This window comes from Coloeus monedula, assembly GCF_965178545.1.
Source record: "Coloeus monedula genome assembly, chromosome: 8".
Classification (NCBI taxonomy): domain Eukaryota; kingdom Metazoa; phylum Chordata; class Aves; order Passeriformes; family Corvidae; genus Coloeus; species Coloeus monedula.
This window is the reverse complement of record NC_138788.1, coordinates 22717260-22737098: the sequence shown is the minus strand read 5'-3', so window position 1 is coordinate 22737098 and position 19839 is coordinate 22717260. Positions and strand designations below refer to the sequence as shown.

The window sequence follows — 19839 nt, the reverse complement described above, 5'->3', positions numbered from 1 at the left end:
CTTTATCTAAATACTTCCTTGGTATTTTTCCATAGGGCAACCACTATCATGCCCAGAATATTGCTAGTTTTGACATGTGTCCTCCTCCTTCATTATGAAATACAGCAGATTGTCCTAATAATCAGCAGATAAACAGTAAATCTTACCATGTTCATCCACTGCTCGATTTAAATCAGATTTCCAAGCATCATCTTCCCACACCCATCCAAAAGGACATGTGAATTCACGTGGGGGTGGGGCTTTTTCTCCATTCTTTCATATAAGGAAAATATAAGTTTTGTGCATTAGTAGAGTAAATACACTGTGTAGCAAAACATAGTACTCCTTCCCTTAAACCTGTACTTATCCAGTGAAAAATTTAAGTCTCACCACATCTGTGAAACTCTCCTCAGATGCTTTCCATTCCCCTCCAGGATAGCGACTCTCATTTTCATATACTTCATCAGTAAACTCAGTATGACCAGCATCAGCTTCAGTCAACAAACTGCATATCCAAAAAAATACAGTTATAAATAAAACCCACATTAGTTCACTACAGAGGACATACAGAAACATAGTACAGAATGTGCACACATGGTGGTATTCTGGACTGTCCATCTATATGAAGGAAACAGAAAAAAACACTGAAGAAACTCCAGCAGCATTAAGCATTAGGAGGAACATTATTCATAAATATGAGTGACTAGCAGGAACGTTTAACTGCTCTTTAATTCAGGATCTGCTTCCAATATGTCCTCTTGGAAAAAGAAAAACATCTTATATTTAAGTGTAGGAGACCTGGACTGTGTATGAATTATACGCATCTCTAAAGCACGTGCATCTATGTATGCATTAAAATTTGGCAATGTACTTAATTTTGTTTCCATTTATGCTGTTGACAAGGCAAGCAATCAGTTGGCTAATATTTTTCTAATTTGCAAGTAAAAGAAATAGAAGAACATTAAATCAGATAAAAGCCTTTTGCTTTCCCTTGGTGGTTCACTCTGGTTCAGAAGGCACCAAAGTGTGTTCCACACTGCCATTTGCTGACCAAATAGAGCCACAGATCATCTCCCAGTGGAAGCAGCTGCATGGCAAAAAAATAGGCATTTCAACAGGAAGGGATTTTCCATTATCTGAGAAAATACCTCCATGTTACTGATTTTCTTCATGTCATATTATTCATAAAAATGACCAATTTCATAGAAACAAAACACCATCCATTCATACCTACAACTGATAAAATTTTAAAATGGATCAAATAATAGCACATATTTTTCCCTGCACAGTTTTTCTATAGCAGCAGTTCTGTATCTTTTTCACCATCAGAACACAAGAATTTAAAATGGGCCAAATATTTTCTTTTAGGAAAAAAAAAAAGAGTCTCTTTCTCAAGCTGGCTTTTGCTTATGAAAACAAATAATGTACCCAGTCTGGTTTAAAGTGTGGCAACACAGTCAGACTGGCACAACTCCAGAGCTGAAAACCTCTGGCAGAGCAAGACTGAACCTGTCAGAGCTCAGGAAGGACTGACACTTCACAAATTTGGTCTGCCTGGGGAGGAGCTGTCACATGGCACCACAACCTTATACTGAAAACACCGCCTGCCTTGAGTCCGTTTGAGAAATAACCTGTGTCAGGTGTTTAGCAATGGCAATGGAACTTTTCAATATTTAATGAAATAAACAAAAAAAACATCCAGTGTTTGTGAATGCCCATGCAGATGCTGTAATAATGTCACTACAGCATGAACTGCAGATTTATACTGTATGCCAGGGTTAAGTTTCTCTCTAGGGAAGATCCACCAATCCAAGGGTCTTCTCTGAAAGCATCTCAGCAGGATCAGTGAATCTCACACAGACACATGTAAACCTTGTAGTAGCTTCCTAGGCATGAAATACTACTATTATCCCTTTTTAAAAGATGAAGCACTGAGACCCAGAGAATATAAGCAATAGAGCCATCATAACACGGGGACTGCAAAACCATAAGCTAGTTCTTAGAAATGGATGCTTTCTTTCTGTTGCCTGTTTTGTTTTACTTTTTAAAAAGGTAATGCTAATTTTAGCACTATTAACTAGCTTTGACTATTGTCTGGTTTTTGCTGTCCTGGAACATTCTGCTTAAAATCTCTTTCTCATCCAGCAAAACAGAGAAGAGCTTTTACTCAACACCACAAACGCCTTTATTCCTACCTGCATAAAATTTAAAAAATCTGACCTTCTTTCAGGATCAACCATCCATTCTCCTTCCCAGTCCCAGCCCTTTGGGGGTAGAAAGTACTCTCTTTTCAGTTTGATTTTTCCTGTAACATCAGAAAACTTGTGGCGACCAACAAGTCCTGAGGTACCCCACTTTCCAAAAAGCAGAGCCTGATTTTCATACTGTGTAGGAAGAAAGCAAAAATACAATTATTACTTAGGAATAAGAAACAGCTTTTAGGGGGGAAATGAATATATATTTATGTAACTATTACAACTGAATCATTTTACTATAATTTTACATTTTACTTCCTCTAAAATTAAGTATTCCCTTTCCACATTAGTCTGCAATGTCATTATTAACTTCTTTCTTTCATTTTCTTCTGTGCTGCCTGGTAAACAATCTTCTCAATGTAATGCCTCCCTACAACTACAGTAAAATTTTCTCAAAATTAGAGCTCTGTTAAATAAAATTCTGTTACATTATTCAAACAAGTTCATTCTGTTCCCTAAATGCATGATTGTCATTCTTTTCCATCTCAAATCTCCTCCTATTTAAAACCTTTTATTTTGTAATATGTATAACTGAATTAAAATCTTATCACAGTAGCTACCAGGGGCATGATTCTGATGTCAGTCCAGTTTAAATAGTCTATTTCCCCTCCTGGCATTATTTGTAGTTTATGATGGTCTTGAGTTTTCTGCTCTTATTCGTGTAAAATTGTTGGATTGCTGAAGATCAACAAATGAGATATTCAACAGCCTCTTAAACTGTATACTTAAATAATGGCTTTGAACACCCATTGCTTTAAGTGACTTACTAAATCTTTAAGCACAGGTGCAATGCTGACACCACTGGAAAAATGTCTTTATTACCTATTTTACTGCTACGGGGTTGTATGCACCATTATGTGATGTGGCATATAAAACACACCTGCTACTTACCACTTCCATTCAAAACCTCTATTATATGCTGTGGGACTATCTCAAGCATTTGTGTTCTGACTTTTTTAACTCTTCTCATTGAAATGTTATTGTATTATAGCCTTTTGTCAGCAACAGTAAATTTTCCACTGCTACAGAAGAACCATTATTAAGCAAAATCAATTGTATCCAAGCATAATTTGTAGAAGTGAAGAAGCAATTAAAAAAAGAAAGGGTTATTCACATGCCAAAACATAATGGTTTAGCTCTCAATCTTAATTACACTGATTAAAATCTAAAATAAACTTATTTGAAATCACTGGAATTAACCAGATTTGTACCTGACTAACCAGGTCAGAACCTGGTCTGCTGAAGTTCATCTGGTAGGTACAATGGACTCAATCATTAATTGCCTTGAATGAGGTCTACTTGTTTCCTTATAATAAACACTACTCTCTGTCCGTCACACAAAGAAGCTCCAACTGCACTGAATTCCCAACACTCACATCCAAGTTTGAAGTAAGAAAGCAGTGATGGACGTACCATTTCTGCAAAAACACTGAATGTTCCCTCTGCAAAGCTATTAAACTTCTTTTCAACTGCACTGAGCCCCAGCCAAATGTTAATTCGCAACTCTGCAGGCATTTTGACATCTTTCGTCTTGTCCTGTGGGTACTGGCACAAAAACAAAAACGTTATTCGTTGATATGTTATGCAGGTATTGTAGCTTTCAGTAAAATATACACAGTAACAAAGATATATGAGTAACCATACATATTTATTTATCTCTTCCCGTAGTGCTTTTTTCTCAAAAGTCAGTAGTAAGTAGTTCAGGAGGAAAACATTCTTTAAATTTTACCTGTCTCGGGCATGTAAAAACCCAAGTACACTAACAGTAATATCAGCCCTGTTCCAGTATATTCTCTCCCAAGTTTCATTCAGCAATGAGTTTTTAGTTTTGACAAGAACTTAAAACTTCAGTGTTGATATTTGAGTTTCTTGTTGGGAGACTCTGGAAATGCAGAGGTTAGCAGGGATGGTTCAGTAAATGCAGAATCAATGGGGGTTTGCATAAAACCATGAAGATACAGGCTTGTCTGCACTGAAGCATTCATCACTGTAACTACTAGTAAAATGACAAACTTTGTAAGTGCTATTGTTTCACAGTCAGGTTGCTATTTTCTGGTTACGTTTATTTCAACTGAATACAGTATCAACTTAAATGGAGAAAGCCATTCCCATTCAAGAGTAAGACCCAATTCAGAGAGACAACTTCTGGGTGTAGGCATGCTCTATTGCTTGCAGAAAACCATCCAAAACTTTGAATAGGTTTTTGGAACTTCTCTGACTCACACTTTTTATTCCCTATGAAAGCATCCATTCATGTAGAACCCCAAAATATCAACTCAAGTAACACTTTAAAGTTCTATCAAAATTTTGAGCTCTTTCAGAAAAGTCTCAAAGTACTGGTTCTGGCCAGTACTGGTTCTAATTGGCTTATGATGGACTTAAAACTCTGATACTTTGAAGAAGCAATAAGCAGTTGGCTTTTAATCTGTCCTGAGTTTGACACCTCATTGTTCATAGTTTGTTTGCATGTTTCACAACCATGTCAGAAGGCATCTCAATTTAGGCAGTTAATCATTTCTTAAGGAGAAATAAAGTACCTTTAAGAAGATTGTTTGGGTCTTTCCACAATATTTACCAGATGATTCAGGGCTTGTTGTGGAGTATAGCACTTGGTGTGCAGGAACACGAGCATAGGCCAGTCTTTTCTCCCCTCGGATCATCCATATGATTATATCAGGCATACTGTTTTGTGGCTGCAGATTATTTGTGGGGAAAGGAGGGTTAAGAAGAGTAATTAATAGAACAATAAACTAATCTAGGTCTTAGAAAAGAGAAACATAAATAAGGGTTTATGTCAAAGGATTTATCATTTAGAATCAAGAATCACCACAAACTTATGATAAATAGAGGGAATAGTTTTATTTTGCAAGTAAACAATACATAGGTCTGAAAGAATCATAAAAATACCATTAAGATTTTTGGAAAGCAAGTAAGTTTTATTAAAAAAACAATCCTTACATCCTTTATGAATTTTTCTAGAGATATTTTGTATCTTGACTCTCTTATGGCAATGGCAGTGACTGATGCCTTCTGTTGATGATTTGGATTGACCTGCTACATATTAAAGTGCTTGTGATGCTTCCATGTTAAGGGTATGTCTTCGTAAGACTTTTAGCGAAGACAGAAACCACCTATTACCTTTCTGGAGTTCTGTGCCCACCTTTGTGAGCTAGCTGCAAGTCTGGCCAGTTAACTGCTCTTTTTTTTTTTTTTAACCAGTAGCTTTACAGAGCAGAAGCAACATATTAAAAATAAAACCATTTCTAAAAAGCTGTGAAAAGCAATTATGAGATAGCCAAGATGAAAACAGAAAACATTGCTGAAAATTAAAAAAAAAATCCACAGAAACAGATTTAACTCTGTTAGAAGCTGATTACTACAGCTAACAAGCCATGGAAACTCAACATACACCCTGCAGTACCTGAACCAAAAAAGTGACTTGCAACTCAGGAAGAAAGGAAAGGACAAAATACAGTCACTTAAACAGAACAGGGTCTGTTCTACCAATCACAGCGTGATCATTACCCAACACACATTCTCAGTGAGAACAGCTAACACACGAGTTTTGTTTAAGTAAATTGCAATTACAGACGGGAACATGCTTACTTTCACAGCACCTAAAATTACTATTCTATGGAGAGTGGATACTGATTAGCAGTGAACTTTACACCCATTTGTGTTAGACAGGTATTGCTAAACTAACCAGTATTGCTAAACCAATCACTGGTATTGTGCAGCACTAACCTCTTCACTCAGTTGCAGTAATCTATCCAACCAATCCTCAATTTCTGTCAGAGTGGCTTTCACATCAGTAGCTTCACTTCTCATCCTTGCTGCTGCTTCTCCAATCTGTTTGAGAGACTTGAGGCGCAATTTTTCTATCTGAGTGTCAAGGACTGTAATATTAGATTTCCCTTCTATGAGAGGAAATGGTTTACTGAAAAGAGAATATTTGTTATGGTTAATAATCTAAGTGGATTTTATTTAGCTACACTCTAAATGCAGACATGCAAACAGTGGCAAAGGATTGAGTGCCATCATTTCCTGTGATTGAAAACCACTGGAACACTGCTATTGCATCTATTTCTGCAGAGATGTCCACCTGACAAGGTGTTTATAATAAGGAAGGGAAAGGCTGGACTTACATAACAAGCATCAAGGTAGAACATCTTGATGTGTTTGCTTTAATGCAATTGCTGCCAATCAAACCAAGGAAAATCCATTTCTCTACATGTTCGCAGTAAAAAAATATTGTCTCAACATGTAAATCTCAAAAATGAAATCAGTGCCTTCAGACCAAGATTAGGTTCCTTTCCTTCACTGAAAGAGTATATTCCCAGAAACTCAACAGACAAATATGGCTTGTGTCTATGACTAGACTTATCTAACCCTCTGGCAGGAAAACATCAAAGAAGTCTAAAAGAAATCCATGACACAGAACTTCTGAGTCACCAGAGGGCAGAGTAACTATTCCGTGCAACCAAGAAATCATAGAACATCCTGAGTTAGAAGCGACTCTCAAGGATCACTGAGTCCTGGCTAAGCACAGGACAACCCCAAAAAAATCACACCATGTGCATAACAGTGCTGTCCAATTCTGTAGGAAAAATGAGCTTTTTTGAGTAGAGGTTTGAGGAAAAGGCTGCTTTTCAAAGACCAATGACTGTATCCCTTTAACAGAGTTCATTAAAACATCTTTAATATGATTCTTTACAAAAAGTTAAAAAACTTTTGAAGACACTGCCTAGTTTGAAAAGACTGACTCTTCTTTGACCTATACTTAATGACATGTGATGCACTTCTAAGGGGTTTGATTCTGTAAAACCTTGATACTGACTATTGTGCCTTCCACTACAGTTAGTTCTACTAATCTGAGTGCAAGGGCTGTCTGCCCTGGGAGCTACTTAGACATGAATCAAATGCACCGGATCAGAACTTCCAGAAAGTCACATCATTTTAGGTTTAAGCAGTGCACTGAAAACCCTCTCACACTCCTAACTCATTGAAACTTTAGCACAGCAAGGAAAAGTCTTCTATGAATTCAATGCAGGGAACTAGGTCTTTGACAGAGGTTTTTTGAGTTTGCTGAAAAAAAAATCAAAAAAGAGAATTGTATCCCAAGAGCAACAGGAAGTTCATTTGGTGGATATGTCTAAGTGCTATTGCTCGATAATTGCTGAGTGATATTTTATAAAATAATGGCCTGAATTAATAACAGTGCAAATATGTGTCAGGATGATGAACTGACCTGAAGTTTCCACACTCACTAGATGGCTCCATGTGACCTTCACCTTTTACTTTCCTGAAGTTTGTGAGTTGTTTCTCTCTGCTTTCTTTCAGATCACAGCATCCTATGAAGTTACTAGTTTATATTTTTACATAAGTTTTCTATCATGTAATTCTTTGCTAGTATATACTGACCTCCACTGTTTGTTTTTCCCTCTGCTTACTTTTATATTGGCTCTACAACTTGATGAATTTGTTCTCTCATTTCATGTTCTTTATTTCCTCTTATGGATAATAACTGTTCTGTCATTTTCCCTTTCCTTTTCCCGTGCTATCACCCACTTGTTTACTCTCCCCATCTCAATACCTCCTTTTTAATGTCTCTTTCTCATACAAATCCTTCCTCTCTATTTAGAATTTTTTCTCTTTCAAAACTCTAAATGCTGACTCCTGTTGCCTTCTCTGAACACTCCCATACATACAGACATGTTGACTAGAGGCTTACTCAAAAGTATGATCTTTATGGTCCTTAATCTCTGCATACCTTTTGACTTGTTTATTTTGGGCTTACCAGTAAATTACTGGACTTTCTTCTCTCTTCAGTTTCAGGAATAACATTGAAACATGGGTAAACCAAAGGTACATGAGGAATTCTAAAGAAGGGAGGATGGAAGAAAGGCAGAAGAGAGACCTAATATCTATTTTCAGAACAGTCCTCCCTTAGATTTTTTCAAGAGATACTGTTTTATTTTATCACTGTCAGTAATAAAACTATCCTGAGATAAAGGAGAATTACACAACTAGCTGGATTATTTCATTGGCAATATCCATGATGTTTTACTACTTTCAGAGACTTTTGGAATTTCAGTTCTTAGGTCAATTCAGGGGTTAGTCAGTTTTATAGTCCTCAGAATTTGTTTTCTGACTTAGCAGAGGCAATAGCGAAGATTCTGAGCAGGCCTAGAATGATAATGTAAGAGATAAAAAAAGATTCTTTTACCTTATACCTTCTGCAAGTTCATCAATCAGCTTCAACCACATCTCAGCTAATTGGTTTTCAGACATTTTAGCCTGCATTCCTGATTTTAAGGTGGCTAAGTTGGATTGCTGAGGAATTTAAAAGAAAAGAATTTGCACTCATAAACTTCCATTGTAGTTTATGGTCAGTAGGAGTTTCAGGATTTTGATCTTATTTATTTGTCCGTGTAAAGGCTAAACCAAAAAAAAGACTCAGGTGTTTAAACTTCACTCATATTTAATAGGACTATTCTGATGTTCTCCCCCACTGTATTAACAAAACATGCAAATAACAATTCCACAGACTTAACATGCCCCTAACCAACAGCAAGGACTCTTCTTTCCTGTGGGAATTCCCTGTGGATTCAAGCAGGACTGTATTGAGCCTTGCTAAAATACAGGCCTATGATTAACAGTGCCATTTGCTACACTAAGCTACTTTTAATTTTGAGTAAGAAAAAAGGAGAGAAAGTATCACAAAATTTCCATAATTTGCTCAAAAACTCGCTGTTTGATTACACCTCTAAATCAAAAAAAGTAAAAATGAGAAGCCTATCAGCAAAAGAGAGATTTTAAATGTCTTACCAGTCTTTCAGCCATGTTTAGGATTACATTCACAGGGTCTAATCTATGACTTATGTCCTCCCAAAAAGAAGTCAGCGTTACAACTGGCTTTGTGTTTACCCATGGCAAGTAGTAATAATAATTACCTGGTGTGAAACATTTGTATGTAAGATTTAGAATTCATGGCAGGAATACATACTGTACACTGTTGCTATATTTATTTTATGTACTACAAATCATTAAGAACATACAAGCTACTCCAAATTCATCTAAGAATTTGTATTTTCAAGCCATTGTAGCATCTGTCGAATGGCAAACACTCACTTCAAGTTGTTTCAAAATCCAACAGATTTTTAAAAATAAATTAGCTGTTAACATGTTGATTATTTTTTCCCATAACTTACTGATGCTGATGGCACATTAATATAAGTCTTTCTTTGAAATAAAATATTCAAATAATTATTTACCAGAGTAAGTCTGACAATTTCATTTAACAAACAGGGAAAAAAGAACTACTCTTTGCAGTTAATTAAAAAAAATTATAGCCAAAATATATTTTCCTGTGATCTAGATAGTTTGGTTTTTTCTAGGCTGTGAGATGTATGGTTTAAAAACAAGTTATTATTTTATTCTAAATCAGAATATTCAAAGCGTGTTCTTCCTACTTAATTCTTGATACTTCTAAAATAATGTGATTTCTTTTCCTTGCAAATTTTGTGCACATCTAGTACATGATCAAAAGATTTCACTGAATTCTCTCAAAATTTCATTAATAACCTCAGTAGGCCTTGCAGCATGCATTCCATAAATGCAACTTCATCTCAAGAGCTGTGAAGAGCCACACACACTCTTTTCTGTCACATTTTCAGGAGGTGTTCAGTGCAGTTTGGGCTGACATTCCAAAGCCATAAACAGCACCTCAAAAAGACAATTTTAGAGTATCTAATCCCTAAACCAGAGCATCCTTACCATCAAAAACAGCACGACTGTACTGAGTTGTTGATGCCAAAGGTTTACAGGTGGTGTCGAACTTGTTGCCGTAGTTGCCAATGCTCACTTCGAACTGGATGGGCTCTCCCGTGTCTTGCAGCATTGTGGCAGAATGAAACACGGCAGCCAAGCAGAACTTCCGTCGGCGCTGGTATTTCTACGAAAGCAACCTTTTTAGTTGCATTCCAAAACAGGATCCACAATTATAGAAAACAACAGCAATCTCTTAATGGAAATAATAACTTTAATATTTTTACTGTTTTCTGAGAAGAAAGCAAAAAATATAACATATATAATTAATTACTGTATTTGATATTATAAAATGTTTCAAATTAACACTTCTTGCTGCAAGGGCACAACAGTTTTGTAGCCACAACTCCTCAGCCACCAATAAGCATTTCTCTTAGTTTGAAGATTCAACCTTATTGTACTGATTTAGTGAGTTAGATCACTCTCTTAAAACCAACCAGCCGAGCCACATCTCCACTACCAACAGTGACAGTAAAACAAGGATTTACCTCAACAACTAGTAAGTCATCATTAGGAATCATTTCTAATTTTTTATTAAGAGGCTTGCTTTCAGATATTGTAGATAGTTCAACCAGAATTCTCCCTCTATAAGCAACTCCTTCTCCCTGTAACATAAACACATATCAAATCCAGTTAATCCAGTTTTATATATTTGCCCTAAAGTAGCATATTTTTTCTTCAGCTGTACATGATTCTGGCTTCATTGAAGTGTTCTCAAAAATCCTGCAGAGGCGGATGTACATATTGGAACAAGTGAAATAAAGCAGTTGGCTTTACTTAATGCTAGAAGTGAAAAACATATTTATGCAAACAAGGAAAGAAGAAATACAAATGCATGCAAATGTGCAGTTAGTGAAAATCATCAAAACCACTGCTGCTCCTTCAAAAATACCTTCAAAATGAAAACAGATAGGAATGGAAAATACTATCATAATTCCTTATTAATCTTCAGTATAAAATATTATTCAAAAAGAAAGAGCAAGGGGTGCATAATGTGAAACAAAACCCATTAAAATTAATTAATTCATTGATGAAAAAGAAGTGAAAAACAATTAAAAAAGAAACTTACCTTTCCAAAGTTTAATTCATCATAGGGGTCTGGGAATCCAGTATATTCTCTTGGACTTCCATAAAAGTTTAAGTAACAAGGCCCAAATGTTGGTAAAAAGCCAACTTCACTTTCTCCAGAGTTTACTAAACAGAAGATATTACCATTGTATCTTTGTTAATTACCACACTGAGCCAGAAAAAACCAATTAATATTACCATCAAATCCATTAGAAGAAATGTTAGATATTAGTTAGGTATTAGTAATATAAGAACACTTTATTCTCTGGATATACCATATTAATTTAAAATAATTATACCACTGAGTGTACTTGTACCTAACTTCCTTCTTCATTGTACAACATTTATACTAAATACTACCTCATGCAGCAAAAATCCCACAGAATAAAAAGAATTTATGTCCCACTCCAAATATATAGCTTTAGTTTATGTGCAAGGGTCATATGATCTTATGCTAACAGAAAACACATTTTCTGAAAAAAAATGAAACCGAGTAAAACATTTGCAATCAAGTGATTGTGCACAGACCAGTGATCAAACTAAACAGCCACACAAAAAGATGCACACTCTAGCAGAAAAAAAAAAAGATGAGAAACAGGTCCTTAACCTTGGCAACTGAAATTGCCTGGAGTGATCTGAAGCACAGAGAGGGAGGCACTTATTTCTCACAGGAAAAGAAGGCTGAGGTAAGACAGTGACAGTAAAGAGTTATGCCTTGTGTGACTATGCCACTACTGAGTGGATAGTAAAAGTGAATGTGATGTCTTGATGTAATTACCTGTCAACACTAAGTCATGTATAATCTGCACAATAGAAAACAAAGATTTCCAGGTCTCTATTTTGCATTTGAATACTTGCACATCCTTACATCTGAATCAGGAACAGTTCAAATTTTGAATTAAAAGGAAATGGGTGGAATAATGTCCTATTTTTAAAAAGTTCTAACACTGAACTGCTCACATCAGACCTCAGTATGACTAGATTTAAGGTACTGACAAGTGTTAAATTACTACATTCACTACTTACTGATGATAATAAATTAAACAGAATATAAATTTAAAAACATATAGGCAACAAGAAAACCCTCCCAAAACTGGAATAAAAATAATTTCTTTTCTACTTTTTTAAATATGAAATTCAATTGCTTACTTTTAGAAGGCTAATGATCATATATAACAGAAACAGACTCAGAGAAATTATTTCAGCTTTTAACTTAATATTACTTTATTAAGAAAGGAAGATAGTAAATGAAGTATTGTGTGGATGAATGTTGGTTACCTTCCAACTGCACTCCACTTATTATTTCTCACTATTTAAATATTTACCATAAAGTCTTTCAAAACTGGATGTCAACCTAGACAGTTATGGAAAAAGTCACCTCTCCAGGCAGTAACAGAATGAGATTTTATTTTCTAAATTTTGTTTATATAGCTTGCTAAGCATAAGCAAAACAGCCACTAATTATTTTAGGCAGTTATTTATTTCCGCAAGGCTCTGCAGGTGCAAATATACCTGTGATCCCATAGCTAAGTTAAAAATTACAAGGCATTGTTAGACTAAGCACTTTGTAATTAAAGCAACTACATGCTCATCTCTAACACACAGCTTGAAGCACCAGCCAAACAGAAATATTTTCAAACCAATTCCAGTGCCAAAACTGGTTTATAGTTAGTTATGTTTGATACTCTTTAATCACAGTGGTGAAATCTTTTAGACAAACAATTATTAAGAAATATTTTTAAGCTGATGGGAGTATCTTAGGCAATATTCTTCAGTTTGGGCAATGGAACACAAAATCAGTAACAGGTGAAGATATAAACCTTCATAAGATGAAGCCCCTGTTCCCGAAGATGAAAAATCTATATTATGAAAAGAGAAATAGTTACATGGGTTACATAACTAACAAGTGAAAATAGCATTTTTAAAAAACACACATAACAAAGCAATCTCCTTTTAAAATAAAGTTGAAGGCTTGGGAAAAAAGTTACGTTCATGTGCATTAGAATTTTGCTTCATGCTTTATATATGAAGGTATTACTCTTCCTGTGCAAATTCTAAAGGAAAAAATCCAGCATATACCTGCCAAAATATCTTGTTTTGATGCTTCTTTTTCAACTTTGTACAATTCTTCTCCATACAAAATATAGATTTATTTTTAAAACTACTTTTTAAATCTTACAAACATTTTAAAAACCCACTACATTTCAGGGCCCCTTAGAGTATCTACATTTACATTTACTGAGGACTATAGACTAGTTCAGTTTCAAAGTCCTTTAGAAGCCAGAACAAGCTTCAGGCACAGCACTAAAGAGAAGATAATAGAAATTCCAATGTCAGTATACCAGCAGAGAGAGAAATCAAATTAACCTCCCCAGTTACTAAGGGTTTGAAGTGTAAATGTGCTGTGACTCAGCTGCAGTTCAAGATACACACTCATATGGGGAGTACAAGTGATCTCTCCAGAGCTGAATTTTCCCCAACAGCCCAACCCTTCTGTCTTGGCTTTTCCATTGCCTTTTTCTTTTGCTTCTGTCTGCGCTTGGGACATATAAAAAGAACGCTTGCATGAAGTCTTATTTCAACAGCAATCCTTCTAAGAGGACTACGTTATGAGCTTTTATGTGTTCCATCCAATTCTTGCCTCAAGTCAGTAAAAGACTGGAGCCACTAACTTTGTTTTTAAACATCTGATATAGCCACCAATTTAAGGACAAATTGGTCTGTCTCAGACAAGTACTTATCATATGGATTTTATAAATAAAACAGAAAAAATTAGTAATTTAGATTCTTACTGCGATAATGGTGAAAATGATTTTGAGACAGTGTTCTTAAAACTAGTGTGGATAGTCAGATAAATACATGTTAAGCCTGTTCAACCTTGAGCTTTACAATTCTGTACAGACTACTAATATGCTGACCTATGTTCCTTAAAAAGACAAAACACTTTTTCTGGCAAGTTAACACAGAATCCTAGTCTGGGAGCTGGCTCAATTGTATGAAAGGTCTTCCTACAAAAAGAGGGAATTATAAATATAGATTACAAAGAAATAATCAATAATCACAAAATTATATTATAAAATTATTAAATATAAATGTAGCAGGATTTTTCTAATATTATCCAAAATATTGGCACAAAAAGTATTTCTTAAAACATTGTAAAGAAGAGTTTTATTACAAATCTATTTTCCAATGAGAACAATATGTTAGGCATCTCATATCTTGCCTAACTTGTTGTTTTCTTGCAGTTATTCGGTTTTGGGTTTTAGCTGTATGAAATTACATATCCAGCCATGTCTACTAACTGAAGCACATAAACCAATTGTCTGCAATCATAGCAGTGCAATCAAAATCAGGGTTCACAAAGTAGGAACATGGAGCACCCATGCGATGAGATGCAGTGCCTGCTTCTAGTAAGCTACTGATCAGAGCAGAGACTGACCCAAGTTCCCTCAGCATCTGAAAGCAGCATAGTAATGTCCAGGAAATTAGTATGTGGTTCTAGATAGTTCCTTTAGGCTAACTACTCAGGAACATTCCACAGCTTTTAGGCTCTTTTCTCAGAGGTAGAACAGATACTCTTAAAAGGTAGCAAAAGGAGTCTTGTTTACCGCTGTCCAAAGAAGTGGATCTGAAGCAGTGACTCCAGATTGTCTTGAAATTAAATGTCTTATTAAGCATCAAAGTAAATTTGCATATATTACACATTGCAGATTGTGATGTCACATGGTTTTCTGAATTTGGGAAAGTACACACAAATTTAATTAGTTCACTAACTTACATACATGTGTATATATCTCTATACATAAAACAGAACACCAAATCTTGAATTACTGCTATTTCCATGATGATGTGGTTTAGCCACTAAAATTTTATTACTTTACTTTGAAAAGTCCCATAGGACTTTTTCTAGAAGCATTGTTTTGAAAACTCCAGAAACAGATAATCCTGCTGCCAGAGAATTGAGGAACTATAGATAAATACACTTTCTTAGAACACTGATCTTTGCCATTCTTTGTAAGACAAGAGTGTGTTACACACTGCTCAACCAATTACCTTCAATCTCTCCTCCAGAAGAAGCAATTTTTGAGAGACTTAAATATGTTGTTCCGACTACATCATTTTTTGTAAGTCGATCCCTACAAAAAAGAAAAACGAATATTTTATTTAAATATAATGCTGGTCATCACACACAGAAGCAAGCCACTAGTACACACATTTTCTATCACCTGAAATGCTTCAATATTACTAACAAAGACAGTAAAGACTAGGTACAAAAGTGGGCTGTAAACCATTAATAAGTCACCTGACTTTTACACTATCATTAAACAGTGGCAGTGCTCAGTTCTCACTCCACACAACTGAAAATAATCTCATGTTACACTAATCAGATCTCTTGTAAAGAAACCATAAAGGTACTTAAACACTTGCTTAAATACTCTCATGCACTTTAAAAATACCTGGCATCTATAGAACCAGACTTTTCTTCACTTATTATCATTTAGCTTCTTAAGTAATTTGATTAAAAGTCATAACTCACCAGTCAACAACTGAAAGTTTTATTTTCTCACACATCGAGGGAAACTGAAATAAAAAAAAGCAATGAAAGTGAAATAACTCATTCCTTTTTTCACCTCTGTAATGCTAATGCCCTGAGTTCCAAAAGAATGGCTGTTTACTGCAGAAACAAAGGTAAAAAACTGACCTTGATTTGAAGATAAATAATTTGATTCCATTCTGGATTAGCATTTTTCTCAATTATATTTGTACAAACCTGCCAAAATAGAAATCAAATATACAACACATGAAAGATAAAACAGACCAAAAAAGTATTTACTAGCTATGATTTAGGACATAACACCATCTGCTTGGAAAAATTAGGGGTAGCAATCATTGAAGCCTGGATTAATGCTGCAATGAGCCATTGATGGTCAATGAGTTTTCCATTGATAATTACTGTTAATCTCCATATGCAGCATTAATGACTTTAGGAGGAAAAGAAAATATTGAAACAGCGTTTAAACATGAGATTGGAGTTACCCTACTTTTTATTTTCACTAGCTACAATTAAATGAAATTATTAAAGCTTGTTATTTCCACAAGCCACAATTTAACGTGCTTTTATCACAGCAGCAAAATGAGATGAAGGAATGACTTGATTCCAGCTTTCTTATGCAGATTTTAGGGTAGATGAAGAATATATTGTATGGGAGAGGCTGAATTATTTGCTAGTCATGTCTTCTAAGGATCTTCTGTACTACTGGGTGTGGCAACCTGACTATATAGCATATTGAATGAATAACAAAAAAATTGACTAGTAATGAATATAAGTTGTGCAATTGTGCTCCAGATCAAATTCATCATTCTAAGGAACACATTATTATTTAAATGTACAAATGCTGTTAATCTGTCCAGAAAGATCTGTATCTGATAATTACAAAAAGCAATCAGGAAGAACTGGTAGGCAAGCAATCTGGCATGTCAATTCTAGCCTTTAGTCACACATTCCTTTCATTAGTCATCAGTTTTACACCCTTTCTATTGTACCTTGAAGCTTGTAATTTTACAAAGTGAACTTTACTTTTCCATTTTTTAAAAATTTCCATAGTTCCGGTAAACTTAAAAAATCATATTGGCACATGAAATCTGTTCTCAGGACTACAATTATAATACAAAGGTTCAGATATTTACTAAATTACCTTTTTCCCAGCAAAAGAAACTTCTACAAATGGATCTACCAGGTTTTTCTTGTCTGCTTCTCCTCCAAATATTTCCTTGACAGTTTGTGCAAAAGCATCATCCACTGGAGAGGTGTCAAAGATTAAATTAAGGTGCTTGTTATTATTATTATTAGTAGTAGTAGTAGTAGTAATCCTAAATAATAAATTGCCCATTGCAATCTTACCAAAATCAACCAGCTTACAGATCTAGGAAGGGCAAAGTCTAACCTGATAAACAAAATTCTGAAGTGTTGCAGGTAAAAATTGAGAATTTTGGCTTAGGAGCAATTTTAAGAATACAGATTTTTCAAAAATAATAAGAAGTGCTGATGCCTGAATTTAAAGGCATCACTGTATTTGAAAAACATTATACACATACTTGAAGACATTGCCTATTTTGACACAGACATAGGAAAGAAAATACACTAGTAATGGATAAAAAGTCACCTATATTCTATTCTGAACAGCTAACACAAATAACTATTTCTAATGGTAACCAAACACCAATGGGGATAGTAGGGAGAAGCTACATACTTTGTGGAATGTCCTCAGCTCTGTAGATTTTGAGAAGGAAAGTGACCCATCGAAGTGCAATCCCAGCAGGTAATAAAAGATTGCTCTCCACATCATCACTTTCATTATCTCTCTCCCTTTTTTCAACCTGTTGGGGGATGCAGTTGTAGACAAAACAGACAGGGCAATGTACAGAATCAGAATTAACGTGATTAGTTAAACTGCTGCCCACAACATTCTTTATGTAGAAGACTGTTGACAGTTTCATTATGAAGAATGAGACTGTATCAAATTATCCAGTCACAAAAATTTAATTCTAGCTAAACTATTTTACTTTCAGTTTTATCTCTAAAGTACTCCGTTGCAGGAGTCTATTGTAACCACACTTTCAAAATCGTCATCATCAGACAATGATGATTTTGGCACATGTACAATGCCAACTTTATGCAAATTTCATACTCATCTCAAGACAAGGCATCTTACTACAATTAGAAAAGGCTTACAAGACTGATATAACTTACCAGAACTTACTGCTTCCTCATTTGTAAATAAACACACTACAAATAACTAGACATATCCTTGTGATTTCAAGAATCATGAGGACAGCAGAGAGGAAGAGTTAATACAGAACTAAAAGGAAATCTGCCATGGTTCTGGGGACCACATTATATTTAACTAAGGAGTACCAGTATGCAAAAACGTCAGACAGGAAGAAAAGCAGAACTTCATCTATGGGCAATGGTCAGGAAAGAAAAGCATTACAAGAAAAAACCGCCTGTTTTCACCTTGACAGAACAGCAGACAGTGAAGGCCTGGATTGTTAAAACTACCTACTGCTTTCATATGCATCAGATTACTTGTGCCTGACTTGTAACTATTGAGGAGTCTAATTTTCACCAAGAAAAATCTGGAGCTTTCTGGTACTCAGGTTTCTCTATTGGCTTGTCTGTGTTTTGTAGTAGTGGAGACATTCCAGACTTAGTCCTGGAACTGGTACCAGCGTTACTCTGCCTGCTTAGCTACGCTAAGGAGAATTACCTATTAGCTTGCATGCAAAACCAGGCTAACACATCCCTACTTCTAGTATGTGAAGGAGTATCCACAAATGGTAGAGGTTGCTTAACTGAGGAGAATAACAGTGGCTTTGAGTTAGCCACTTAGTACAGGATGCCCTTGAAACCACTTGTAAAGTCTCTTATAAGTACTGCTCACAGGACAAATTATACAGGATTTAAAAAATGTTGGGGAGACATAAATAAATATCTGTGAGGTGGAGAGGGGAAGAAAAACATTTAAACTAAACTTACTGGTGGTTCATCTCCAGTTCCCAGGACAAACATGCTGACTTTCATATAGCCTTTGGCTCCTGAATTTGTATCTTCAGGATCACTCAGCAAAAGCCATTTTCTCATGACTGCATGGCCTGAAATAAAACAAACATCACCACTGGCCCCAGTAATATCCATTATAAAATGGCAGACATCATTTAAGCAGTTAGCTATTTTAAAAGTGTCCTTTATCCTAAATTACCCTGATTATTTAACAAAATTATTCTGTCCTAGACAGGTCTCAATAGTGCCATCCAAAACAAGAAATCTGATGTTAAACTATTTTGGCATAATAATTCATGGACATTGTTACCAAATATTTTTGCATTATTTTTCAAATTTTAGGTCTTTGATAAAAAAGGGGCTTGTACTTCATTGTGAATTCACTGAAAAGAGTTATATATTGTTGGATTTTTTGAAGTTAATACTTAAAGCAACAAACCTAAATAACTTTATATTAGGTTTCCTCTTTTACTTTAGAAATTTAATGAAATGTTTCAGCTTGTAGTTTCAAGTAAAGAAGTTCTGAAGTAACTATTACTTACCAGGTTCATCATAAACATAGCCAATGTCAATCTGAAATAAAGATCAAAGGCATTACCTCTGAAGAAATACCAAAACAGAAAAATGGTTGGGCAACACCCCCCATGTTTTTCATGAGCAGTACTACATTGTTCCCTTGTCACAAACAGAAGACAGTTTACATAGAATTCTACTAGGAGAAGAAAGAGAAAATGCCTTACATTGAAAAATGAGGGATTTCTAATGGATAGAGCAGCCAAGAAGAAAATGCAAGAAAAGATGTATTAGAACTAGAACTAACACATGTAGTTATTTCCTTCTTTTCTTGGATCCCCAGCTTTTTCATCTACCAGAGACACAAGATGGGGATGGCTTACTGCTTTTTGAATTCCCTACGCTCACCCATTATTTTATGTTCAGACATAAAATAATGTTTTTTCAGAATTTCTTTCTACTTCCTGCTCAACATCTCATCCTTCAGTTCCAGAAGTGAAACTTGTTTATTTTTAAATGAATCATTTCCTTTTCTTTAATAAGAATATGCCAATTTCTTGCCCTCACTGTGTCAAATCTGGACAAGATTGCATCACTCATTGTATCAGATGTCAAACATGTTCAGGAACGTAAGTA

General features: G+C 35.2%; 1 protein-coding gene across 1 annotated transcript in view; it reads right to left on the bottom strand.

Annotated features, from left to right (window-relative positions):
- The window catches only part of MYOF (myoferlin), a 63387-nt gene that overhangs the window by 23284 nt on the left and 20264 nt on the right, over positions 1-19839 (bottom strand). Inside the window, exons 10-28 of the mRNA XM_082286265.1 lie at positions 19233-19263; positions 18667-18782; positions 17381-17507; positions 16826-16929; positions 15832-15900; positions 15667-15710; positions 15183-15265; positions 12950-12988; positions 11131-11255; positions 10550-10666; positions 10011-10188; positions 9063-9187; positions 8461-8567; positions 5979-6171; positions 4772-4927; positions 3648-3779; positions 2200-2363; positions 370-484; positions 147-252 (exon numbers count right to left, since the gene is read on the bottom strand). Of these exons, the coding sequence (XP_082142391.1) occupies positions 147-252; positions 370-484; positions 2200-2363; positions 3648-3779; positions 4772-4927; positions 5979-6171; positions 8461-8567; positions 9063-9187; positions 10011-10188; positions 10550-10666; positions 11131-11255; positions 12950-12988; positions 15183-15265; positions 15667-15710; positions 15832-15900; positions 16826-16929; positions 17381-17507; positions 18667-18782; positions 19233-19263 (2131 nt within the window). The remainder of the gene's footprint in view (positions 1-146; positions 253-369; positions 485-2199; positions 2364-3647; positions 3780-4771; positions 4928-5978; positions 6172-8460; positions 8568-9062; positions 9188-10010; positions 10189-10549; positions 10667-11130; positions 11256-12949; positions 12989-15182; positions 15266-15666; positions 15711-15831; positions 15901-16825; positions 16930-17380; positions 17508-18666; positions 18783-19232; positions 19264-19839) is intronic.